Consider the following 27,432-nt stretch of genomic DNA (forward strand, 5'->3'; position numbering starts at 1 on the left):
GGGTGAACCCCCAAAGTGGACAGAGAAAAGCAAGAAAATTAGGCAAATGTAAAATGGCAGAGGCTGAAGAAACTTTGGATATCGAGGTGGTGCTCCTTATTGAAGAAAGACTTACCCAGACAGACGTCCACATAAAACAGAAGATCGTTTTTTGCCCAATCAGCAGAAAACATCGCCATGCTGACATGCTCTAAAACTACACTTGCACTCAGACACTGCCAGAAGTAAAAGCCAGTACCAGTACTTAGAAAAAAAGATACAAAATAAAACACAGCATGAACGAAAAAACAATGCATTTCAATAAGGACTTGGATTAGTGCTCGCTTAAGTGCTTCAAAAAGAAAGGGGTATTTGGTTTACACTTGAAGACCACGAGAAAGTCTTCTGTATGGAGAACCAGTGTAAGTTCGTTCCACCACCTGGACGGTGGGACAGAGAAGGGTCTTGATGCTTTTCTTCCATACGTCTTCAAGGATGGTGGGTCAAGCCGAGCTGTACTTGTAGCTTTAAAGGGCTGGAGGTACACATCGAGCTTTAATGACTGCCATAAGGTAAAGAAGGGCTGATCCATTTTTGGCTTTGAAGGCAAGCATCAGGGTTTTAAATATGACACGGGCTGTTACAGGAAGGCTGTGAGGGGACTGCACACAGCTTAGGCCAAGCTGAAACACCATCTGTAGCTAGTATTTATTATTAAACACTAGGTTCAACAAGACAGCCTTGTGACTAGGAAATCTAAGCCAAAGTACATTAAAACAGCGTTACTTTACCAGCATAAAAACACATTCCAGTCTGATGACACAAGCACACAAATTCAGCTGTAGGAGATGATTGTTGTTAAATAAAGTGCAGCTAAAGCATTGATTAAGTGCAACCATGAAATGTCACTTTTCTGTTAAGTGATTTACAAAGTCTACTTTCAAAGAAATTTGCCAAAGCCACAGCACAGTGATCAACACTCCACAGTTATGTCCAGTGCTTGCTGCACAAACACAACAAACCCCCACAAGCGCTGTAACAAATAATACAGATAATTTTGATTATATGCAAGAGAAAACTAATCATTGCAAATAGATTAATTACAATTTAAGTAAAGAAATCAAACCGAATATGAGAGCATTTCACAATACATAAACATCAGCAGCGCACACCGTACACATTTGAATGTGAAAAAGTAACACTCTGAACGATCCTACACACTATTTGGCATCTAGAACACAAAGCAGTCAGAACTCCCAACGCAGTTTATGGGATCAACAAATTAGTCTACAGAAGGTATTGCACATATCGACTAGCCAATGATGTAGAGAACACAGTGCACAGTTGGATCTCCAAACACAGTCTGGACACAGTCTGGTGCAGAGAACACAACACAGTTTCACCAATTCGGTGAGAAAACAGTGCAAAGAAGATCTGTGAACAGATGACATCACATTAGATTTTGTGAATTAAAACACATCATCTTGGTTTCTAGAAAACAAATGTTTCAAAAGGGGCAAATAAATAAATAAATAAATAAATAAATAAACAAACCTGAGGGTTCTTAATGTTTTATGGATTATTTTGCCATCTCTTGGGTTAGGTTATGGTTAAAATTTAGATGGAACAGCAGTAGATTACAAATGTCTTTGGAACCTCTGAGTGAACAGTGAAATCTGTGCACACACAGATTTTAGGTGATGCTCTGTTTAAAAACTTCTCTCTTCCTAGTCAATGGTTCACTGGAAAAAGCCACAGGTATTACTATTAACATCAGTATGAAATCAGTAGTAATGTACAAAGCTACTGAAGGATTCTCCTGATGTTACATTTAAGAACTAAACACTTCATCTAAATGATGGCAAACAGTTATTTTTTTTTAAATAGATTAGATAAAGAAAACATCTGTTAAACTGGGTTTAAGAGAAATGACCAATGAGATCAATAGATGTATTGACCTAAAACTGATCAAATGAATATTAATCTATTTAAACTATTTGCTTTGTGGTATGTACAGCCATATGTCTGTGCATTTTAAGTTTATTTTTAATCAATTTAAATCAACTTTGATATGACTCTATCAGTGAGTTTCATAGATATATTTGTCTATTAAAATGACTAATAATACATTTAAAATGAGTAAAATAAGTATAATAAACAGAATCACTATTTTCAAAAGTAAAGCCTGTAGAATATCAGCAATCTGAAGCATTTTGTTTTAAGGCAAGCTTGATACAGTGACGTCAAGCACTGAGATTTACTATCATTTATTTTTACAAAAAAAGTTAACGTACAAAAATGCGTCCTGTTTAACAGAAGTCGTCTCATTTCTAATCTGAATTGACGTCATAAGAACCGTTCAGTGAGTGAACGTTTGGCTAGAAATTTATTCTAAAATAAATTAATCTAAAAAAAACTTCAGAACGTGTGTAATAATGTGTAAATGGATGTTATTATTTTACAGTAACTGAACTTCACAATACAGAACACTAAACAGGCATTTACTCCCATAAATAAAGACAAAACTGTGGAAATAAAAAACAGGATATTACAAAAATAATAATGATGGTGGAATTAAGGTGGAATTAAGGTGGAATGGAAAAATTCACGTAAGAAGATTGAGGCGCAAGGCTTTAACTGCTTATCATTTAAGGTGGAACAGAAAACAAATAGGAATGAAACTTAAGGATGGTAAGAAGACTAAACCGTTTTCGGGGGAATACAGATGTTTCCTTCATGAAGGACGTTCCACCCACCCAGTAGCTCGGCCAAGGAGAGATGGAATGAAACTACTGTCACGTCCCAGACAGCGAGCATATATCGGTCCACTGGCTTGATAAGGTCGGCATCCCGCCGGCTATTTGCCACTGCTGGTCCACCCTCGGACAACCCAGATTATTGTCCTGCATCCAAGCTCTAACTAGTTTTTAATCATCTCAAACAATTTTAAATACACAGAGCTTTTCTTTTTAGATAAATACATTAAGACAAATATTACAACCAACTAAGAGGAAAATAAATAATGACTGGGCCTGATGTGAAATGATTTTATAGAAAATGTTGTTGCTGACACTGTTAAAATTATTTTACTGATAAAAATGATTTGATAAACTAATTTATAATGTATAATGTATGAGTAGAAACTCTGCTTAACCACCGGTGGGCCGCCCAGAAAACGCTGAGCAAAACACCAGTGGACCATCAGCTTTGCCATCAGCGGGCCAACAGTGGCCCACAATCCTTTTGCTATCAGGGGTCTCTTTAATTCCCCGCTCTTCCTCAGCGCTCCTACAAACTGAGATTGATCTCTGTGGGAAATTAAACAACCACTAAACCACGCTCACCGCGCGCACAGATTAAGGCCTCAAGGCCGCGCGCAGTCACTAGATTTTCCCGCGTTGCGCTTCAGTGCTGCAAAACGCGCCAAAATTACCAGAATAAAAAACAAGCGCCGAGCTGAAGTTGGTCTTCTTATCCCAGATTTCCGTTCCACCTTAAATGGTAAGCAGATGCAATCTGATGCCTCCGGCACCGTTTAAGGTGCGACAGAATTGAAGGTGTAATGAAAAATTTGACATAAGAAGCTTGAGGTGCTACAATGTAACTGCTGACCATTTAAGGTGGAATGGAAAATTCAAACAGGAATTTAATTTAAGCCTCTTAAGAAGACTTTTCGCGGGAAACTCAGAAAAACATCCTCACTGTTCTGCTGAAAATCACAGCTCGGTTCTGCACTGACACTATTCAGAGAACCCAACAGACTTAAAGTGGAGGCGAGTTCGTTACAGAGAGCAGCAGCGCAGGTCCTACCTACTGAACATCCAGCAGAAATGAGTGGAACGCCGGCCCTCCACATCTGTATATGTACCGTTTCCAGCTTCCCATAATGCACTACCACTGTATCACGTGTTCTATTAAAACGCTATTTATTTATTTTTTAAATCCAATATTGTACTGTAGGTAATTCTTTAAGTTTTTAAGGGGTGTTATTTGTTTTTTTTTTGTTTTTTATTTGTTTTATATTAAAATTATTATTTTTCTGCTGCTCTAAAAAATAAAAAACGCATTTCTTTCGAAGCTGTGCATTGTGGAAAGGTGTAAGTAATATATGAACGTTAAGGCATCGAAGCTTTCTTTACCTTTTCAAAGCCTGTTGATTCTCATGGTGAATCAATGCTTGTATCAAAGTTACTGTTTTCGCATTACTATGAAGTCAAAATGAACAGGAGTGCTGGTTGCTGGATTTGAACCAATCCATGTCATGGCTTGGGACATCAAGGAGAATTTCGGAACTAAATTTTGCTGCTCTAATCAGGTCACAATATCTCAGCTACTTTTAAAAACATAAGAAATGCTTATTACATTTTACTGCACTGATTGTAATGCTCGTTTGTATTAATTCAAATGTTATATTGTGTTTTTACAGACAACTCAAATGTACGGACTTTGGTCTCTTACCTTGCAAAGTTTTGCAGTTTTGTGAGTGCATTTCTTAACCATATTCCATGTTCTTGTTCAGCAATGTCTCTTGTTTTAACCATTTTTCTGTTTTGTTGGATTTTGATCGTAATTTGCCTAGTTTGTGCCTGCTTGCCGGTGTACTAACCCTTCCTCTGAGTCAGTTTGTCCCTAATAAAGCGGGTCTGTGCATGTATACTGCCGCAACACCCCATTTGTTTTAACACATCTAGCAAATTTATAAAAACCTATAAATTTCAAGATTTTAATATTTTTAATTGTTTAATTTTGAATAATTATTAAATGACTACTTTGACAAACTGTTGACATGAAGATGTACAGATCTGTAATCACCTTTAGTGTACTTAGGCACATCTCATAAAGCTTGGTTTGGAAAACATGCAACATATATACGGAGTTTTAGGGGCACGTTATGCAAAGCTGCACCGGGCATTTTAATTTTTGGTAATACATTTTAGCTATGACACACCTACATGAAACATTTTGCAGTCCTACTAGAATATTTAATATACAATCACTACAATTTTTCTGAAATACATTTCTTAAGCATACTAAAAACTTTAGCAGTATACTGTAGAAGAATTAGTTTGTTTCTAGAACAAATAATTTGTCGCACATGAACAACATACAGTAGTCTGATTTTCATTATTATTTAATGAATGAAGTGTTGCTGAGACACACACGTGACAAAAAAATTATATTCATCTTTAAAAAAACCAAAAACAAAGAAATAAACCTAACAACAAAGGTGTATCCAGTCTACCTTAAGTACAAACTGCCATCAATGCATACAAAGAATGTGCAGAATTAAAATAAATATATTCTGGGGTAGGAATTGCTGGACAGCTGACTAAACACTAAACTAACAATTCATTAACAATTAAGAATTAGTTTTTGCAATGTTTCTATTTAAAAAAACACTCATGGTAGATATCTTCCTGAACTACTTCTTTTTACACATCTGTTTCACCCATTTCACATTGCCTTGTTGTTTCCTCATCTGAAACAGCATCTGGTGACATTCCAAGACAGTCTGCCCGAACTAACTTTTACCATTTCCAAATTCTAATTAGCCAAATAGAAGAAAATGTGTGATAACAGAAGCACCAAGTTAACATTTTGAATTCAAGCACTTTAAAGTTTTACCACAATAATTTTCTGAAAATCCCTTAAAAAGACACATAAGTGAAACTAATGTAAACTAGAAAGATAATCTAACTAGTGCATATTTTACCAAACTAAAGGTTGTAGTATGTTTGTCAGGCATGTCTCTGTACACTACAATTGATATTAGATGTGTAAGTCATAAGGATGTCTCACAGTACTAATTTGTTTTGATTTTAAATTTCATTAAAATTAAGGCATATCTTATCAAACCAAAGCTTGTATTTTATTTGTATGTTTAAGTAATTAAGTACGAGTGATTTTCTTTTGCAGTAGGTTTGTGCAGTGTCTCAGTGTTCTATTCTGTGAAAGTAGCAGGTTTAAAATAACGGCTTAAAGCATGATACAATTTCACCAAGTCATGTTGGTAACATTTTTCAAAACTAGAATGTGCTATACGGTTGTGACAATTCAATTTGTACCCAATATCAACCTCACTTTACCAAGCTGTATGGGTAGGGGGTGAAATGGGATTGGGCCAAAGTTATATTGTTAAAATTTAAAACACAGGACAGATCACAACATATTAATTCAAAGTGAGTTTATTAAAACCAACAGAACAGTATGCAAAACACACACCCACACACACACAAAAACTATTTAGCCTTAGTAGTCACACTCAGGGGGCAAGTCCACAGTCAGCTCATTGATAGTTTCTAGGAAAGCTTCCAGGTCATCTCTGCAGTACTCTGTGTAAACAGATCATTTAAAACACATCATTCAATTGCCTCGTCAATAAGCCCGTTGTCTAGACATGAATAATATGATCTAATACCTGAAGGCATCTTAAGAGGTGACTGTGGCAAACATGGATCCATGATAAAATCCTCCTCAAGTGAACTTGGGGACCACTGTTGTCTTCCCAAACCAGCCAACGAGAAGCGACTGAGGCAGACTTCCTCTGGTACACTGTATACTTCAAAGTCTGAAAATGATTCATTAAGGAAAAAAGTCACTTGTAAGCCAAGAATCAGAGTAATGTTTAAGTATTTTTGTAAAAGACCTACCACTTGGGTTGAATGGAAAGCACTTCTCAATCTCTGGATAGTCTTCACAAGCTGGCTGAGGGGGTACTTTACACTGCTATTAAAAAAAATAATAAAAGGAAAGGTGTTCAGGAATTTTGGAAAGAGAGCTTGGAATAACATGATATTTTAGTAACTAACCTGTGCTCCAAGAGGTTTACTGTGTGCTTCACCCTTATGAGAGACTGCTGGGGTGGATACAATCTTGTTGACTGTTCCCAGAGCTTTACGGGCTGATTGTACAGGAGCTCCAAGCTTCTTCACATGGAGTGGAGTTTTCAGAAGCTGTTCTATAAAAGTAACCAACCATACATACTTTACTACTGGATTCTTTAATTCTGGCGCTGAGGGAAGTGGAATCTACCACAGTTTGGTTTCAGACAGACCACCCCATTTCACATTAAGCCAATCTAAAAGACTGTTTACATCTGAACCACTGAATTATACGTAAGTTTTGAAATACCGGTGGAATTCCCTTTTAGGTAAAACAGCAAAGCGTACATACTCGACACAAATGAGGCAAACTTAATTAAAAGGGGAGCAAGTATAGAACTCAACCAAAGTGAGCTTACCAGGAGCTGACTGAAGTCTCTGTCGAGATTTGATAGTTGGAGCTGTGAGTCTGCCATTTTCTTGGTCGAGGTAAATCAGGGCATCCATGGTTTCTCACAGTCTAACAAAAGACAGATTTGTAACTAGTAAGCAACAACAGCTTACATAGTCGTAGGTTTTAGCGGACATAGTTCACAGCAAATGTTTACCCAAGAATTTCAGTTGTTTTCCTGTTGGGAAAAGAGTTCTGTGGCGAACCAATTCCACTGAATGTAGCTAACGTTACATGTTAATATGGGCAAACTCTGGTCGCCCTGCTGAACGAAAACCACCGCTTCTTAAGTACAAGTAACTTAGAAGCTGCGAGAATAATTAAGCTATAACGTTAGACCGTAACATTACAGGAAAACGGGGTTGTGACGCATTTAGCGCAGTTTAACAGTAAACTGCAAGTGGTTCATGTAGCTAAGCTAGCTAACAGTTAGCTGGCTGTTACGGCAGCACTGTTGTCATAACCTGGTGAAAGTACTTACCCAGTTTGATTACTAACCCCGTTAAACGACTTGATGCCAGACAGACAAACAATTTGGTCATAAAACGTGCCTGACGACTCACCACGAACTGTGCGAAGGCTCTCCTTAACCGTGCACACAGTTTAGCCTGATAAATCTGCTTTCCAGAGCAAAACGAGTTTGTTTTGATTTCAAGTTTCCCTGTTTTAAAAGGCAACCGACCTTCTGATTGGCTCCTGCGCTTCCTCCTTTTCTTCTGTAGTACTCCTGATTCAGTTCCTCTTTGTAACACTGCCGCCGTGTGGTCAAAACAGGCTATTTAGCGTTTAACGCAAGTAAAATAATGTAGTAGTGTAAGACAAAAGAATAACTAAATAAGTAATCAAATAAATAGATGACAATTATATTATTAAAGAGAAATAATTATAAGTAAACATATAAACAATTATAAAATAAAAAATAGGCAAATCATTTAGCAAATAAATAAATGAATTTAATATAATAAATAAACAAGTAGATGCAATTGTAGCCTATACAGAAGCGCACAGAAAGTAGTTTTTTCAACATACTCAAATGCATTTTTACTTCAACAACATACACATGGAATTTATATGACAATAACAATCAGATTCCAGTTGTCTCATCTTGCAGAAAAATAAATAATATAAATAAAATTCTTCCTTTTAACAATGTAGAGACATGAAGGCCATTACATATGAAATGGAAACCAACAACTATGTCACCGAATGTTGTAATCCGACGACTTGTTTTGGGTGTTGATTTATGTGATCACTACATTGTTTGTCGAGTACGGGTCCAGCTCAGCATTACAGGGCACTTAAGACTGGAGTGTTTGTTATAGCAGTGCATTCAGTCCTTGCAGTCACCAGGTTCCTTAGGCCATTGTGAGTAGATGAGTCTAGTATGTCAGTTCTGTTAAATGAACAGGTAATACAGCCAGTAAAAGATATTGACCAGAAGGAATGCCATGGGAAATAAGGTGCGCGCATGCCTATCGATATTGTGGGGATTTTCGACACTCATCATGGACACTGCTCTGCGTGACACCTGCTTAACAGAGGACAGGCCACAGCTATTCCCTTGCTTCTTCTCTGTTTGCTCATCTCCTTCTGGTTGCACGGACTGGTCAGTCATCTCCTCCTGAGTTTCTTGATTCAGGCCCTTGTTGGGTGTTGTGGAAGTAACTAACTGGATGGAGCCATTGCCGTTCGACTCATCAAACTCCTTCAGCAGCTCCTGAAACAAAATGAATAACAATAGTTAGAATAGTATTTATAGAATAGTATTTAGTGCATTACAATGCAGGTAAATGCATTGTAATAACACTTCTTAAAGTACTTTTCACTTTCACGTTTATATCTATCATGTTATTGGCAGAAAAATATCCATGATGGATTTACTTTTGTATGCTTATTTTTATTTTATTTGTATTTATTTTATTTATGACATATTATTCATTTAGGTAGCCAATTTAGTATTTTAAAGATTATTTTGGTTTACTATGTTTACTTTAGCAAAAAAAAGTTTACTTTAGAGGAATGTCAAAGAACATTTTAGATTTTCCCAACAATCGTTTTACAGTTGAGCCTTTGCAACAACAACAACAAAAACAACAGTATGTCATACTTTTTGTAAAAATCAAAAAAGTGTGGTATGGCATTGTTTAATGTCTTGTATTTAAAATAAAGGGATCACTAAAACATAAATAAAGCACTGTTTGGCTTTTTAATGTAAAAAATAAAAAATAAAATAACTAATAATCCAAAGAAGGATGTCATGGTTAATATGTGGCACACCAAGCCAACGTTTGTGTTTGCTGATGTTAGTTTGGTCATGTGCCGATGTCTTGATATCTACATGCAGTTCATTCTGCGAACCTCCTTTATCTCAGAGATGCTGTATTGAGATGTAGGGACTTTACAGGTTATTGTAAACTGAAGGTATAGTCATGTTTGTGAAATCAGCTTGAGATAATAGCATTATTTTGCTGAATGTATTTGTGAAAGGCTAGAAGGTGACCATCATGAAGTTTAGAGTCTGGCTTTTGGGCCACGGGTCACCTTCAACTGCCAAAATATTTAATACATATTATGGGCTCATACAATCGCTGAATTTTTTGTGGTTGTCCCTGCCTCATCCCTGCCTGAGCTGCTAGACTTAGTAACTTTTGAGACCTTTTTCACTTTATATATATTAAAAAAATATCTAAAAAGCGATAAGTGACAAGTCTTGCAAGGGGAAAGCAATAAATATAAATCTTTTACAGGACCTTTGTAATTTATTCTCATGCATGCTGCTCACAATAACGTTAACATCATTCTCAGTCTGCAGCTCCTCTGGCAGCAGTGTCTTTCTCTTTCTCCTCGCACCGTGTGCACAGGAGTGAGTTTAAATGGTTATGGGGAACAGCGGCAATGATTATGTGCGGGGTGGTGCTGACATCTATTTAACCATTGTGACCATTTTCTTTATTGAGTGTTCCATAGTTTATCATACAGTGGAGGAAATAAGTATTTGATCCCCCATTGATTTTGAAAGTTTGTACTCTGACAAATAATTAAACAGTCTAAGATTTTTATGGTAGCTTCATTTTAACAGTGAGAGATGGAATATCAAAAAGAAAATCTAGAAAATTAAATAATATTTAAATAAAAAATAATTTGCATTTTGTTGAGGGAAATAAGTATTTGATCCCCTAAAAACCATGACTAACGTCGGCTCCCACAGACCACTGACACACCCTAATCTCAGTGAAGTCGTTACCTGCATGAAAGACACCTGTTCCAAATTGTCACCTGTATAAAAGGCCACCTGCCAACAGACTCAGTGACACTCCAACATCTCCACCATGGGCAAGACTAAAGAGCTGTCTAAAGATGTCAGGGACAAAATTGTTGACCTATACAAGGCTGGAATGGGCTACAAAGCCATAAGTAAGAAGCTGGATGAGAAGGTGACAACTGTTGGCGCAATTATTCGGAAGTGGAAGAAGTACAACATTACTGTCAATCGACCTAGGCCTGGAGCTCCATGCAAGATATCACCTCGTGGAGTCTCATTGATCATGAGAAAGGCTAAAAATCAGCCAAGAACTACACGGGAGGAGCTGGTTAATGATCTCAAGGCAGCTGGGACCACAGTCTCCAAAAAAAACATTGGTAATACACTGAGACGTAATGGTTTAAAATCCTGCAGTGCACGCCAGGTTCCTCTGCTCAAGAAGGCTCACGTCCAGGCCCACCTCAAGTTTGCCAATGAACATATTAATGACTCAGAGAGAGACTGGGAGAAGGTGCTGTGGTCAGATGAGACCAAAATTAAGCTCTTTGGCCTCAACTCAACTCGATGTGTTTGGAGGAAGAAAAATACAGAATATGACCCTAAGAACACCATCCCCACCGTCAAGCATGGTGGTGGAAGTATTATGTTTTGGGGGTGTTTTTCTTCTAAGGGCACAGGCCAACTTCACCACATCAACGGGAAGATGAACGGGGCCATGTATCGCAAAATCCTGGGTGACAACCTCCTTACCTCCGTCAGGGCACTGAAAATGGGTCGTGGATGGGTCTTCCAGCACGACAACGACCCAAAACATACAGCCAAGGAAACAAAGGAGTGGCTTCATAAGAAGCATTTCAAGGTCATGGAATAGCCTAGCCAGTCTCCTGACCTCAATCCCATAGAAAATCTATGGAGAGAGCTGAAGCTTTGCGTTTCCAAATGCATGCCCAAAAACCTTAAGGATTTGGAGATGATCTGCAGAGAGGAGTGAGCCAAAATTACTCCTGAAGTGTGTGCAAACCTTATAAAAAACTACAAGAAACGTCTGACTGCTGTGCTTGCCAACAAGGGTTTCGCCACCAAGTATTAAATGATGTTTTACTAGGGGGTCAAATACTTATTTCCTTCAATGAAATTCAAATTAATTTTTATATCTCATTTCATGTAATTTTCTCAGTTTTTCTTTTGATATTCTATGTGTCACTGTTAAAATAAAGCTGGCATAAAATTATGAGACGTTTCATTTATTTTTTTGTATTAAAACTTTTAAAGTCAGTGGGGGATCAAATACTTATTTCCTCCACTGTAGCATCATTCAGCACGGTAGGCTACTGTATGATTTTCTTTACAAAGTTACTTAGTTAGTACCCAATTTTATCAGTTGGCCTTCACCATAGTTTATTGCAGTACAACAGTTACCATGGTCAAAGTACATGAAACTGGAACTGTCCCCCTTTTTTAGTTTATAAATAAAAACATTGGACATTTTAATGATACGTTGACTGCCGAACTGGAAATGTCCCCGGTTTTCATTTCAGAAATCTGGTCATCTTACTATTGAGTGCTGATGGTGAGTGGAGCAGCTCATTGAAGAGGTTCACACTCACTGACGTTATGAATGTACACAAGGTGCTGTTAAAAAGTCCTTTAACTGGAGTTAAAAAGTGCTCAAAAATATAACAGCAGTGTTAAAATGTTTCAGGAAATGAATGTGTTCTTCTATATAAAAAAAGTTAAATCATTTACAAACTATGATTTTGGTCAGATGCCCCATATTAACCCATTCATTATGGACTTGCTTGGGAGCGCCCTCTAGTGTTTGACAAACACAGAAGACATTACTGAGTGGCAACAGAAATTCTTTGTGGTGTGTGGGAGTAGAAATCTTCCTAAAGTCTGTTATGCTAATTTAGACCTGTGAGAGCTGTTATCATGCCAGATTTTAGTCTTTTTTATTTTATTATTTTATCAAAATATTATAGTTATAATTGGTAGTAGTAGTAGTACTTGTTGTAGTATGACAGAAAATATGTGTATTGACAAAAAGTGGGTATCCATCATGCGCTACAGGCATGGGGACTATGTTAATTTGTCACTCTGTACAGTAGTGGTCCCTCTTCTCCTGGAGATCTGCTTTCCGGCAGAGTATACTTCCAACCTGCATCTAACATGCATCTGATCCTGCTAATCAAGGACTTCTGAAGAAATTATTTGGCTGGAGCAGAGGTGGCAGATTGTTTTTGAAAATAGGACTTTTTGGACCAGGGTTTATGACTACTGCTTTGAGACAACATGCAGCCGATGATGGTCGAGCAAAACTAGGCCTGCCTAGTCTAGTTTTGTTTATTGTACTCTTTCCTGTAAACACCAGTATCCTCTGAGAGTTTGTAAGATGCTTGAACCACTATGTCTGGCACCAACAAGATCACATATAGTGCTCTGAAAAAGGATTTGGCCCTCAACTAATTTGTCTCATTTAAATATTTCAGATCATGAACTGTTCGTTTAAAGTCTTGCCACAGCTTCTTAATTGGATTCAAGTCAGAACTTTGACTCGGCCACTCCAAAACCTTGTTTCCATTGTGCCATTCAGAGTTGGACTTACTTGTATGCTTCAAATCATTGTCCTGCTGCATAAGCCAACTGCACTTGAGCTTTAGGTCAAGAACTGATAGGCGGACATTCTCCTTCAGGATTTTCTGATAGAGAGCAGAATTCATGGTTCCATCAATTATAACAAGACGTCCAAGTCCTGCAGAAGCAAAGCAGCCCCAGACCATCACACTACTACCACCATGTTTGACTGCTGGAACGAGGATCTCATGGTGGAATGTGGTGTTAACTTTATGTAACGGAACTCATGTTTTCCAAAAAGTTCTACCTTCTACCTTTTGAAATATTATCCCAAAAGTCGTGGGGCTTATCTAGATATTTTTTGGCAAATGCAAGATGACTTTAACTGAGGCAAGTGAGGCCGCAAATGGGTTCTGTGGTGGCCTCCTGGATGAAATGTTGGTAGGCTGGCCACTCCAGGGAAGGTTCACCACTGTTCCAAGTTTTCTCTATTTGTGGATAATGGCTTTCATTGTGGTTCACTGAAGTAGCAGAGCCTTAGCAATGGCTTTGTAACCATTTCCTGACTGGTAGGTTTAATTTGGTTAACTAGTTGACGTAGTAGCTAAGGGGGCAATTACTTTTTCACACAGGGCCAGGTAGGCCTGAGCAGCATTTTGCCTTCAACAAATAAAATCATCATTTAAAAAGAGCATTTTGTTTTTATTTGGGTTATCTTTGTCTAATATTTAAAGTAGTTTAATGATCTTAAACATTCAAATGTGACAAATATGCAAATACTTTTTACAGCACTGCAGCTTGACATTCTAATGTTTGTTCTAAGAGTAACCGTAACCTGACTTTATTCTAATTGTGAGAACTTCTAATAGTAAGTTAACATAGCAACTTATTTAGGGTTCAGTTAAATGCAAATTTTTAAGGCAGCCGGGTTACTTACTTTTTCAAATTAAAACACCTTTTTTTTACAGTGTGATCTACTATTTGGTGGAACTAACTATTTGCAGGTGTAACTAATAAAGTGAGCACTGAGTGTATAAAATATAGTAAATATGATATGTCACTTACATAGGCCACTATATTATAAGATTTCTATTTATCAGATGCTATTTTGATATATTTAGGTATATATATTTAAAAAAATTGAAAATATTACATTATAGTTTTTGAAAGAGATTGTACACAAAATACTTACTCTTTGTACATCTATAATTGTTTGGTGCTGCATAGTACAGAAATGGGCACAGGCGTACTCCAGCAGAGCTCCAAAAATGAAAGTGAAGCATATGCCGAGGTAGACGTCTATGGCCTTGATGAAGCAGTTGGCATTGGGCAGTGAGGTCCTGGCACCCATCATCAGCGTTGTCATTGTTAGAACAGTGGTCACCCCTGTTGAACACAAAGATCGTATTGAACAAGTTGGTCTTTGATCAGGTTGTTGTTAAGGCCATGTTTGTTCTGTCTTTGAGGCTGTGTTGAGTGTGGAAAGGTGACAGTAGCATACACAGTTCTGTCTGTGCAGCTAGGTCGCTCACTTTTGTATCTTTCATTAAATTAAGCAAGCCTGGGGTCGTGAAAGGCGCTGGTCATAATACATTTTTACATGCCAGTTTTCCAGCCTCTCTTTATACCTCATAATTAAACAGGCTGTTTTTGTTGCTGTACCTTTAAGACTAATATATGTAAATGACCTCTGTTCTAATTGTCTTGTGCCTCATTCAAAAAACAATGAATTCAAAATTGGTTGTTTCTGCAGCTCAGCCTATTTTTTTTTTTTTTCAAAAAAGCAAGACAAATTCCATTTTAAATGAGATGAGCACTTTACCACAGTTACAACTCAAGGCTCATGCTTTTTCCATGCCTTTTGTAAATTTGCCCCCATTTCAGTACTTTGAGCAGCATATATAAAATATTGGTTGGCAAATGTGATCATTTGTATACTGTATACTTGTATACAACAATAAATGTGAAAGCACTTTTTGCGCATTTAATGCAGAAATAATGCAGTGATTATACAAAAATGCAAGCCCTTGCAAATATTGCAATCACAAATACTGGTGATCACAAATTCCTGGAGGGACCGATCAGCTTATAAACACAAGCACAGCTATCTGAAAGAAGGATGACAAAACTAGCATAAAGCAGATCAACAGTGAATTGACTTTCTTCACAAAAGAACCGTGACAGAGAGAAGTGAATGAGAAAATAGAAGAGATGTGAATAAGCAAATAGAGGAGAAGTGGATGAGAAAATGGAGGAGGTGTGAATAAGCCAAATGAAGGAGAAGTAGATGAGAAAAAGGAGGAGGATGGGTTGAGAAAATACAAGACATGTGAATGAACAAATAGAAGAGATAGGATACAGAAATGGAAGAGAAGTGGATGCAAAATGGAAGAGGTTAAAAGTACTGCCTGACCAATGCAGGTACGAGCAGGGACTGAAGACTGGCTGATCCAGAAAGACACCCAGGACAGAACCACCAGCAGAGTGGAGGGCACGTAGGTCTCCAGGATGAAGAATAGAACGTTCCTGCGCAGAGAAAAGTGCAGCACCAGCTTTGGGTAACAACCTGCACAAATACAAATGCACAGGATCAGCACAGCACCAGAACGGAGACACTAGAATGGAAAAAGTAGAAGACAAGCAAATATTAAACACCCACATAATAGAGATATCATTAACTGTAAATGTAGTCCATGAAATATATAGAGTACCTGTCTCGTACACTGCCTCAGACACTGAGGTGTAGTAGCTCTCCACACTGTACTGAGCCAGACGGAGAGTGTCCAAACCCTTCACTGAGTCATTCCCTCGAGTCCAGTAAAACACTACATCCTGCAGATTATAGCCCCCTGACCACATACACAAACATAAATCATATGCAGTGTTAAAGGCTTCAAATACTGTACACTATTTCAGTTTAATAGAATATCAAGGGTAGAATAAAACTACAATTCTGTTTTATTTTACCCCTTTATCACTTTATTTATGATAACAAAAGCATGTTGTAATTCCATGTTCGTTATTTATTACTTGCAGATCTTTGAGACTTGCTAAGCGACACTAAGCTTGCATGTTCATAAGTAGAAAATAGAAATTTTGCAATGATTTGAATTTGATGGAAAGGTATTGTTGTGTGCATTCTTCTTTTATGAAAAAAAAAACATCCTTTACATTTTTGCTATGTTTTAAACTTTGAAAAAAATTGGAAAAAGTCTGAAGCGCAAACTCAAACCTGTCAATGACAAAATAAATGGAAGTAAATGGAACGTAATTCAACTATGGATTAATATTCATTACTTAAAGATAACATTGTTTTTCCATAGTACAGCAAGATGACTGCATTAACCCTGGATTTCTAATGGGGTTAAGGGGAATTCCAGTGATTTGTTTTTAAATACTACTTATTTAAATTGTTAAGATGGAAACAAAGTCACAGGGTGTCAAGGATTGTTCACAGTAGTGGTGATTCGAACAGTGTGCGAAATACCCCCTGGTATTCAGGGGGTCCCATGTTTGCTGGCTACAGTTGCTAAGGCATGAGAGACCAGGTGGGTGAACCAATATGCTACAGCGCCACCCTGAGGCAGACCAAGACGGAAGCTTGTGTCTATCTCACATCATAATATGTTCATTTCCAGGGAATTCCCAGAATTTTGATTTTGAGACATACATAGGGTCCAAGAGATTAATTAGGGGTCCCAGACAACCCAGGACCCCCTGTATTTCACACTTTGGATAGGAACCAGATTACTATGCCTTTTATTTATTTAATGCCTTTAAAAGAAAGTTATTACATGAATTTGTTGCAAATATGTTGCCTGGTCTGAAAATTTGTTTTAGGATGATTTTGAAATAAGATTTTGGAATTAGAACATATTTTTAAAAAAACATTCATAGTTTAGAGGTACAGGGGCATTGTAAGCCAAAACGTTATTAAAGAAAACTATTTTTTTCATTTCATTTCATTGCATATTAAAACTCAGAAGACATGACTCTGTAAGTTTATCTATAGTACATCATAATACATCAAACCACTCTGAGTGACTTTGTGTAAATCTAAACAACTGAATGCAGAATTTTTTCCTTTAATGAAAACTGACACTGCAGACACTCACAGCTCTCCAGCTGCAGGGTGCACACTTGTCTGTCCATTGGGTACTTGGTAAGATCCATGTTGCAGGCAATGGTAGCTGTGATTCTGTGCAGAGATAAAGAGAGAAAAGGCTTTGCATGCTTTCTCTTAGTGTCTGATTTTAGTGATCAAAACAGGATTAAGACTGATAGACGACGGCTAATACAAGACCAAACAGACAATGCTCTAGATATCCTGAGGCTTCAGTACACTTCAGCAGGTTCACCTCTTTTCCACTGAAGTACCTCTACTATCTCTGCTTTCCTAGGCCTGAGTCAGTGCTTACCGCAGAGCATAGAGTACAGTGCCATTGCTGAAGATTCGGATGAGTCTGTTATCCACAGTGACGTCATGAAGGAAAGAACGTTTGGAATCAGGAATGAAGGTGTCGGGGATCCAAAGCAGAGAAACCAGACGTCCATCCAAGCTCAAGCTTTCATTTCCAGGAAATATCAACCGTGAGTCCCGCCAACGCTGCCTCAGGAATATAGTAGCTGTATAGTCCTAATGTGGATGTTTTGCATACAAACAAGAAAATAAATCCAGTACTTGCAAACTGCCATTTAGGAAACTGTACACGGCTCAATCTGATGAAGGGTAAAGAGAATGTACTCTACCATATTGATCTCTGAGATGGCATCAATGCTGGCAATATCCAGACTCATCCCGATTTCAACAGGACCACCTGTGGAATGTGAAATTTAGATAGAAGTTGTGGTTAAAGAAGTTAAAGTTATAGTGATAGAAGTTATGGCTAAACAGATATGGCTGTAAGTTTATACACAACAGCTCAGAGGTTTTGAATGATTTTCTTTTGTTTCATTTTGTTTTTTTGTTTTTTTTAATTATTTTAGTTATTTATATCTCCCAAAATATCAGGTGGTGCAACCATACCATATATGCAGATTATGTCAATTATTAAAAAAAGGTAATTTAAATGTATAAATAAATAAAATAGTTTGGCTTTGTTTTATGGTTGAATGCTTTAAATCATATATACGTATGTTTTTTAAATGGCAATTTTTAAATATTCAGCTATATATTCTTATTTCTTAATGTCATTGGCACAACTGACAACAAAGGATGTTTTTTTTGAATGAACGTGCAGGGTCTTGCACCATAAAAAAGACCCCAATTGACTTTCATGATGCAAACCCATGCCATTTTTGAGTCCCAGTTAGGCTGGGTCCCAGTTAGGCTGATAAGGTCTGTCAGTGTGACCCCAGTAAAACCATAGATGTGTTATTATTATAATAATGTTTCTTTATTTGAACAAAAACAAAGAATGTATAACCTCCAGTTCAAGGACAGATTTATATGGGTGTCCAAGTGCAAAGACTGTATGTACACATTTTCAGTAGTGGTACTTTAAAAACAGTAATAAAAAAAACTTATATAAATATATTTATTAATGTGTGGTTGTGCCACACGACATTTTCTGTGATCCTGTTTAAAAAAAAATTCAACCACTATAAAAACAGAACTGTGAAACAAATATGAATACATTAAATTACAAATATGCAGTTTTTTTCTGTGTGTGTTACCTGAAGGCTTTAATTTTTAAAAGCCTTATTTGTCACTAACTTGTTACATCTACATTTCCTAAAGTATTATTGTATTTAAAATAAGAAAAAGTATCCACATTGACAGCTAAATTGTGAAAGTTTACTTTCTCCTCTTAGTGTAAACTGTGAGTGCTACACATTTGGGTGTCCTGCCATGACTCACCATTGAAATTCGGCCTGAGGTAGCGATTGTAGCCTTTCATCAGTTTCTGGATGGTGGGCTGCAGCTGAGACTCGTTCCATTCTCCAAAATGAATCCCATGAATGCCTTTCTCACTGAGAGAGTGAAAGTGAGAGAAAGAGGGAGAGAGAAACATGTTAAGATTCATAGCTGAGAGCACACTATTTCTACACGTGTCTGAAATAATGCAATGACTCACCAGTTCACAGAAGTTACAAGGAGGCCCAAGCAAATGAAAAGTGGAATAAGCATCATTTGTGAGTGACGGACAGCACCTGCCTAGAGGAGAGCACTCTACGTTACCAGTGTGATATACATTATACAGTCATATGCAAAGGTTTGAGCACTTCCAGTCAAACTATGTGTTTTGTTGAAGTGAAAATAAGCACATCAGTATATGGAGCCATCTACAGCACGTTCTCCATCAATCTAAAGAACCATTTCACCTTGTGAATAACCATTAAAGTATAAATTGGTTCTATATAGAGCTCATGGTTCCAAATAAAACCATTCCCTTTACAAAAGAACCCTTGAAGAGCCATCTTTTTTGAGAGTGTAGTTCATTGTAATATTGAAGTAACCTGACAAGTGCAAGTTTCCTTTATTGCAACGTCTTGCCACAAGATGGCAGCACTACATCAAGGCGATGTGCATCTACAACCTTGCGGCAATTTACCGTTTCATTTAAGGCTTCTTCTGAGTCAGTTGTTTTTCATGTACGCTGGAGGAGCTGATTGCAGTGCCTGAGGGCAAATCACACAAGCTCCTGTGGAGCTTTAAACAGGCAGTTCTCTAGTTTCGTATCGATTAGGAATCAGAGCAGTTTGCCACCACTCTTTTCTTTTTTGATGATAGTATTGTAATATTATAAGGCGTCCGAGTATCTTTCACCCTATTCTCTCTCTCTCTTTCTTTCTCTCTCCCTTTCTCTCTCTCTCTCGCTCTCTCTCTCTCTCTCTTCCTCCCTCTCTCTCACCCTCTCATTCTCTCTCCTCCTTTCCCTGTTTCACATTCTCTCCATCTTGTTTGCATTTTCTTTGTTTTGCTCATTCACCGTCTCTCTCTCATTTACTCTCTCTCATCCCCCTTTCATATCTTTCTCTACAACACTCTCGCTCGCTGACTTGCCTTCCTTTTTCTCTTTTTCACCTTCTCGCTCTCTTTTGCTAGCTTTCTGTCTTCTTTCTCCCTCTTGCATATTCTCTCCTCTCTTTTGTCTCTTTTTTCCTGTATATCGCTCTGTCCTCCAACTCTTTCTTGTCTTTCTTGTCCTCTCTCTCTCTCTCTCTCTCTCTCTCTCTCTGGGTTACTACACTGTACTATTACTCCTTTGTTGTCTACAGCAGTGGTGATTTACAGATTGTGCTCTATGTCGTTTATCTCTGGGGCGAGTGCCCTGCTGACGCCTCCACCCCAACTCATCAATCCAGGTTTATGGCTTATTCAATGAGAGCCCTTCCCCTGCAGCACACACAGAACACACACTGTGGACAACTGCAGGCTCTCAGAAAATATGTGCTGAAGGTAATTGCATGGCATAAGATAGGAAACAAAAGCATGCTGAGCCACAGTGTCAGAACTCTGCATAAGTGGAAAAAAGCTTTTCAAAATAATTTAATTTAAAAAATGATTCTTTTAAAGTAATTCTCCTCTTACTACTGCTAGCAATATAAACATGACATAATATAACAAGTCTTAAACATGAGTAAGCTGATTCAAATGTGTACATCATCTCCACATTAATAAAAACATCAGCACAGTTATTGTCAAAAGTATGTAAACTGAAAAATGAAAATGATGTTGATTGTTCTTTCTGATTTTTTTGTCATATAGAAATGACATAAAAAAATTCAATGCATTACCTTTTCAGTATACTATACTGTGTGACTAGAACTTGCAGGTAACACATTTTTAATTTGTACTTTGTTACCTGCGTTTCCTCTCATCCTGCCATCCTCCTCCTTTCATCCACCTCCTCCTCCTTTGTCCCATCCCTCTCTTCACCCCTCTAGGCTTTGCCAGTGTTTATCAGGATCACACATGCAGGAGTAGCCTGTGGTAGACTAGCTGTAGGTGAGATGCTGTTTTAAGCCTACCTTGCTTTTCTCGTTCCTTGTCTTTCTGTCTTTTATGTCCAGGCTTAGCACTGAAACAAAACTTTCAGCTGAGCGTCTTCTCTCAGTGCCTAACAACCAGTTTTTCCCTCCGTCTCTCTGTTCTCACAACTCCCTCTTTCATCTGGATGCTTCTTCGCTGTTATGCCCCTCACAGCTTCTGCTGATAAAAACATTCCTACACTGCCTCCCTCTCTCTCTCTCTCTCTCTCTCTCTCTCTCTCTCTCTCTCTCTTTCTCTCTCTCTTTCTCTCTCTCTCTCCTGCTCTCCTGTATGTGATTGCACTCGGAGCCCCTATAGCATTATGTATTCACCTCCTTTGCTCAGGTCCCGATATATCAGTGTCAATGACAATTTGTCTGTGCTTGATGGCTTTCTGTCCTGCGGCATCCCTCTTCTCCCCTTTTCTCCTCTGTGCTCTCAGTCTCTCATTCTCTCTTTGTGATGGGGGGATGAAGAGTTAGGTGCTTTAGGACATGACACATCATGGTATAGGAGTCATGATACAATACAATGTGATTGCATTAGCATAAGGAAAGGAATACGCATGAAAAAAGAAACTGTATCTTTGAGGACCAATACAGTCCTGTGCAAAAGTTTGAGGACCCCTGGTGAAATGACATATTCTGTTGATTTTCCTGGTGAAAATAAATTGTCACACCTTAAACAAGGGACAAACATAAATACAGCATTTTCCTGCCAATTTTAGTGCACAAACTGGAAGAAAATGGCCTTTGCACAGACCATGGTTTATGTTTATTGTTTTCCAATATCAGAATCAGAATCACTTTATTCTGAAAAGTATGTTACTCATACAAGGAATTTGTCTTGGTGAGTTCACACATACTGACCAGACAAGCCAAGTACACAGACTCTTAACAAGTATTTAACTGAAGGTACACTCTTATAAAAGATGGTTCTTCTTCTTTAGTAAAAAAATGGTTCTAAATAGAACCGTGAACACTTTGTATGATCAAAGGGTTCTTTGCATCATGAAATGGTTCTTCAGACTGATGAAGAATGTGCTGGAGATGGTTCTATGTAGAACCTTTTTGAAAAGGGTTCTATATAGCACCAAAAAGAGTTCTTCTATGGATACAAGGTTGACATCAGTAGCAGAACCCTTTTGGGTGCTATATAGAACATGTATATAGAACCTACTGAAGATGGTTCTATACAGCACATTCACCATCAATCTGAAGAACGCTTTCATGATGCAAAGAACCCTTTAATCATGCAAAGGGGTCATGGAGTGTTCATGGTTCTATATAAAACCATTCTCTTTACTAAAGAATCCTTGAGAGAAAATGGAACTCCCAACATCTGTACTAGACCAAGTCCTGTTAGACCACCGAAACTGTCACCATCAGATAAACTGCAAAACTTAAATCTTTCTCTCGCTTCAGATCTGAAAAGTCCACAGGTGTGACAAAAAGAGGAAAATTTGCAAATCAAACAAAGAAGCTGTCGGTGCTCTCAAAACAAAAGACTGACCACTCTAGAGTTCAGACCTTAATGTGTTTGGGATTACATGGATCGTCACAGAAAATGCAACCAACACCTAAGAGGTGTGGAAAAATATTCCTGCAAATTTCTTGGAAAAACTGAAAGCACTGAAAGTCTTCTGAAAAGAATGAAAGCTATAATAAAGGCAAAGTGTGGAAAATCTGGGAATTTTTTTATATAAATATTAGATTTAGCTGTTAAGGCTTCTGTGTATATTTTTGTTAAATATACTGTATGTATCCTGCTTTTTTCTAAAAAAAAATGCTATAATAAATTAGGGTTTCTCATTTTTGCACAGTACTGTTATATCACGGAAGATTCCATTAACTGGCATATAAAAATGAAAAGAAAAATCTCTTTACTGACACACACACACACACACACACAGGTATGTACAACCCAATTCCAAAAGAGTTGGAACAGTAGAAAAAATGCAAATAAAAAAGCAGTGATTTATAAGTCTGACCTGTATTTAAACAAAAACAGTACAAAAACAAGATATATGTTTTACCTTCATTGTTTTTTTAAATATATGCTTAATCTGAGACTGATGCCTATGACACATTCCAAAAAGTAGGGACAGGGGAAATTTAAGACTACAAATATTGAGAAGTGTTTAAAAAACATCTTAAACAGGTGATGCAGCCATGCTTGGATATAAAAGGAGCATCCAGGAAAGGCCCAGTCCTTTATGAGCAAGGATGAACCGAGGCTCGCCACTTTGCTAAAATGCATCAACAAAACATCCAATAGTTTTCAGCCAGGAATTGCAAGGATTTGAGGTATTTCTCTACAATACATATCATTAAATCAAGTAATATGGAGAAATCTGTGTAAAAGGAAAAGGCCAAAAAACACAAATGAATTTGTGTGACTTTTGACCCCTTACACAGCATTGCATTAAAAACTACTTTGACTAAATACTTTGTCAAACCATTAACAATATACACTGTTTATCACTGCATCCACAAAAGCAAATTAGGACTGTACTATGCATAGTGGAAACCATATGTCAGCAATGTTTAGAAACGCTTCTGACGTCTCTGAGCTTAAGCTCATCTGAAATGGAGTTCCCTATGTCAAAAAGTACCATTCAGATTGTTACCAGCATAAAGTTCAAAAGCCAGTATCTGTGACAGTATGGGGGGTAACCTGCACATCTGTAAAAGCACCATTGATGCTGAACACATTTTGAGGCAACGTATGCTGCATTTTACATGCCAGGTTTTTTTGGAATACACATGGTTATTTCAACATGACAACCAGAAGCCACATTCTGTATGTGTTACAACAGCACGGCTGTGTAATCAGAGTGCGGGTGCTAGAATAGCCTGCCTGCAGTCCACATCTGTCTCCCATTAAAAATGTCTTATTAAGCTTAAAATATGACAACAAAGGAACTGTACGGCTACAAAGCTGATGACTTGTATATGAAAAGAATGGCAAAAAATTCGTCTCTCAAAACTGATCAGTTTGTATATTCAATATATTCAATTAAACATTTGTTAAGTGTTGTTAAAACATTAAATATTACAATTTTGTACCATTTTTCTATTTAATGCAGGTCAAACAGAATTTACTAATCACTACTTGCTTTTTGTATTAGCATTTCACATACTGACTCTACTTTTTGGGAACTGGTGTATTATAACAGTCTACACTTAGCTACACATAGAATGCTGTTCACTGTTCTGTTTACTATGGTTTACTTTTTCCAATTAAAATGTGTTACACTCTGCAAATGTACAGTATCACGTCTCTATCTCTCGTCTCTCTCCGACATTCTGTTTACCTTTCACGACTGACATTTCTGCTGTAAACATGCCTCTGAATTACTGCAGCTTTTGTGATGTTTTTCCATCTGTTCATCTTATTCTCCCTCTCTCTGTTCCTCTCTGTCTCCCTTTTTTTCTTTCCTCTCTGTCTCCCATGTTCTGTCATTGCTCTGGGATTGCTCTCCATCTCCTCATGTGTCTCCCTCAGCTGTCATATTGCTGCCTCCCTCTTTTCAAGTTTCCTCAAAGGAGAAGCGCACATCAAGCCTGTGACAATACACCTGAGATTATTACACTGTCTTGTACGTCTCAGGATAGCCTGCACCTCAGAAGTACTTTCCCTGTATACTACGAGAACAGCTTTCATTCACTTCCAGGAGCTTCAGGCTTTATTGTGCTATGAGTTATGAGTTATGTCTCAGACGGAAGCCCTTAGTGGACACTTTGTTATGAAATTTACTGCCTCATGGTGCTTGCTGGTATTCATCCAATTACTTATCCTCCCTTGGTTAGCAGTTCTTCTGTTTGTCAGAAGCAAAGCAGCTTGAGTGAAGCGGAGTACTTGCACAGTCCTGCACGTTGGCTGGATTCTTGTAATGACTTCAGTCTCTCTGGATTTTTCAGCCAAAAATCACACTTACATAGTTTTATGCCACAAACAAAATCTAGTCAACAAGCCACATGAAACCCAAAGTTTGCTTCTTATGTTTTGTTAAGGAGCCATGAGGCCAAATAAGTAATGGAAGCGTAATGCAAACAGAGTGTGAAGGCTGACATGTAATTCAAGTGTGAAACATAATCTGTAATATTTAATAATATCAGTAAAGTTGGAACACCACAGAAAAACTACTCAAATCTGAGCTATTTAAAAATATTGCCACTTTAGTTTCAAAGTCACATTTTATGTTGGTATTTTATTTAAATTTGAAAAGCCACTGACATAATCTTTTTATGAAACATGAAGCTGTCAGTATTTTAGCCAAATTGAGCTAAATAATGGACTTCTCAGCATTAGTCTTTCTTCCTTTAAGAAATCCATACAAGACATTAAATCCATAAAGTAACCTTCTGTTTTTTTTCCATATTTAGGGGTATTTGATGTGTCTGTAACACCACTGACAAAAAAATCTAGATAATAATCAAGATTACTTATGAAAATACAGTTTCTAACACAGGTCTGATCATTTTAATGCATTGTTACCATTTAAACTGAATAACAAGCAAATGTTTGTCCCTAATAAAAATAATAATTCTGAGATTATACTCATCGGATTTGCATCTAAATATTTAAATTGCTATGTTTTGTGCATGTCCAAAGGAGGAGAGCTGGAGAGCTTTCTGCATCAATCTCATAACAGTGATGGGAATAAAAATAATATGAACAACATTATTAACCTTAATGTATGTTAATATAATAAGTTCATATTTTCTGAGCATTTGTGAATTCACTATAATCAAATTTCAAAAAGAAGATTTATCATAATGTTTTGTTGGGTAATTTAGGAATACAACAAGGACATACACAGTCATCCACTTGGTTTATTCTTATTTTCAGCTCGCAGACCTGTATACTGGACCAACTAGCATTGCATAAACTGCAGGCCTAAACTTGCGTTAAACCATGAGGACTTGTTGAGCAATCATAAATAGACTTGCTTATGTAGTTTTGGTCACTGTATGATATACTGTTATCCAGGGATGGGCAGGCCTTCAGCACAAATGAGACAATTCCTGGTGGGCTTCTATGTGTGTGGGCCAATGTGAGAATGAGAAAGAGAGGAATTAATGGTTGTTTCTAATGTTTCCTATATAAAAAAAACATGGAGGCAAACAGCATGTGCCAGGCCAATACTGGAGTACACATTAGTGACCCACTTCATCTGCACTGGCCAGTCATGCAAATGCCATCACCCCAGAACAAAGCAGATTGATAACAACCAGGAAAGTTGATAAAAAAAAAATAGAACTTAAACAAGACGCAAGAAATAAAGAACTGAAATTACATGATTTGTGTCAATACCAGAGCGCATTTTTAGGGGTCATAGAGGGGGGTATGTCACTGTGATTGTAGTGAGTGGGTCTAGACAAAAGTCCAGGGCTGAATTAAGTTCCTAGTCCAGCCTTTTTAAAAAAGCAAACTTCAGGCACTGAACAGAGCTGGCTTATCGACTATATCTGGGATGAGTGCAAAATTGTATATAATTGATTTTTCCTTTCACAGATTGGGCTGATTTTACTAATATTTCACAGCCTAGCAACAGTCTCTAGGTGCCACAATCAGCACTCCTTAACGCTTGATCTTAATGAATTAAGGTTTGACTTCCAGTACAGTTTGGTTATGACTGGGTTTTTTAAAAGTGATGACTGTCTTCAAGATAAACATGTCTAACACAGAAAGAGAGGCATTTCATACAGTCCTGAAAAGCATGTTTTCTGCAGAACGAATACCACAAATAGCCTTGATGGACAGGGACCAGGTGTGCCCTACATGAAAAACATTATTCCTCCCCCACTTCCACCATCATTAGACTTGCAGACATGTATTCATGAGCTCTAGCTGGTGGCCTGCTAGTGTTAGTGCCAAGACTCAGAGTCACTCTCTGTCCAGCATGATAAAGAGCTGTCATAGTCTGAGGTTGACCCTCACATGAAATTGAAGCAGAGTTCCATACTGAAGTAGCAATTAAGGTGTTGCGTTCAATCATGGATGTGCTAGGACAAATTTTTACTCTCTCTTTAAGATTCTTCACGATCCATCAGTCCAGGACTCATGGGACGCTGCTGACAGCCCAGAGCTCTCTCTCTCTCCTCGTTCCTTCATCCCCCAGTAGTCAGACTCTGACAATATTTTATTCATCCTGTCTTCATCTGTCCATTCTGTCACTCTGGGTTTGAGTGAGGTCATTTGAAGGCCACTCTCATGTCTCATTGTCTTCCATCAGCTCTGTTCTTAACTTACTTATTATGACAGTCTTTTAATTTTGCTACCTCAATGGCAGTGCAGCTCACACATGATGGACTAGAACTCAAATGTCTTCATACATGCATCATTTCCTGATTTGTGGTCACAT

General features: G+C 37.6%; 2 protein-coding genes across 4 annotated transcripts; both read right to left on the reverse strand.

Annotated features, from left to right (window-relative positions):
* Positions 1–6,188: 6,188 nt before the first annotated feature.
* pttg1 (PTTG1 regulator of sister chromatid separation, securin) lies at positions 6,189–7,927 on the reverse strand. 3 transcript variants are annotated; one of them, XM_036567876.1, is made up of 6 exons: positions 7,815–7,927; positions 7,220–7,320; positions 6,789–6,937; positions 6,630–6,705; positions 6,398–6,547; positions 6,189–6,311 (listed from the first exon to the last, which is right to left on the reverse strand). In XM_036567876.1, the coding sequence occupies exons 2-6, from the start codon at positions 7,305–7,307 to the stop codon at positions 6,229–6,231; spliced, it is 546 nt and encodes a 181-aa protein (XP_036423769.1). In that variant the 5' UTR covers positions 7,308–7,320; positions 7,815–7,927; the 3' UTR covers positions 6,189–6,228. The 3 variants fall into 3 exon arrangements, with proteins under 3 accessions (XP_036423769.1, XP_036423770.1, XP_036423771.1); XM_036567877.1 differs by having other exon boundaries at positions 7,733–7,879; XM_036567878.1 differs by having other exon boundaries at positions 6,197–6,311; positions 6,630–6,702.
* A 255-nt stretch (positions 7,928–8,182) lies between these two features.
* On the reverse strand, positions 8,183–21,255 carry LOC118806453 (gamma-aminobutyric acid type A receptor subunit pi). The gene is made up of 10 exons (XM_036567879.1): positions 21,062–21,255; positions 19,165–19,244; positions 18,948–19,060; positions 17,837–17,904; positions 17,506–17,723; positions 17,203–17,285; positions 15,799–15,936; positions 15,501–15,653; positions 14,280–14,473; positions 8,183–8,968 (listed from the first exon to the last, which is right to left on the reverse strand). The coding sequence occupies exons 2-10, from the start codon at positions 19,218–19,220 to the stop codon at positions 8,648–8,650; spliced, it is 1,344 nt and encodes a 447-aa protein (XP_036423772.1). The 5' UTR covers positions 19,221–19,244; positions 21,062–21,255; the 3' UTR covers positions 8,183–8,647.
* Positions 21,256–27,432: the final 6,177 nt, after the last annotated feature.

The sequence above is a fragment of the Colossoma macropomum genome, unplaced genomic scaffold (assembly GCF_904425465.1).
Source record: "Colossoma macropomum unplaced genomic scaffold, Colossoma_macropomum, whole genome shotgun sequence".
Taxonomy (NCBI): domain Eukaryota; kingdom Metazoa; phylum Chordata; class Actinopteri; order Characiformes; family Serrasalmidae; genus Colossoma; species Colossoma macropomum.

Bases quoted from the DNA above. Each gene is read 5' to 3' on its own strand.
- pttg1 (XM_036567876.1), bottom strand. From the start codon at position 7,307: ATGGATGCCCTGATTTACCTCGACCAAGAAAATGGCAGACTCACAGCT. The intron at 6,938-7,219 runs GTAAGCTCACTT...TTACTTTTATAG, and splicing joins GAGACTTCAGTCAGCTCCTG to AACAGCTTCTGAAAACTCCA. The intron at 6,706-6,788 runs GTTAGTTACTAA...TTTTTTTAATAG, and splicing joins GTAAACCTCTTGGAGCACAG to CAGTGTAAAGTACCCCCTCA.
- LOC118806453 (XM_036567879.1), bottom strand. From the start codon at position 19,220: ATGATGCTTATTCCACTTTTCATTTGCTTGGGCCTCCTTGTAACTTCT. The intron at 17,286-17,505 runs GTAAGCACTGAC...ATCTCTGCACAG, and splicing joins ACTGTACTCTATGCTCTGCG to AATCACAGCTACCATTGCCT. The intron at 15,937-17,202 runs GTGAGTGTCTGC...GTATGTGGTCAG, and splicing joins CACCCTGCAGCTGGAGAGCT to GGGGCTATAATCTGCAGGAT.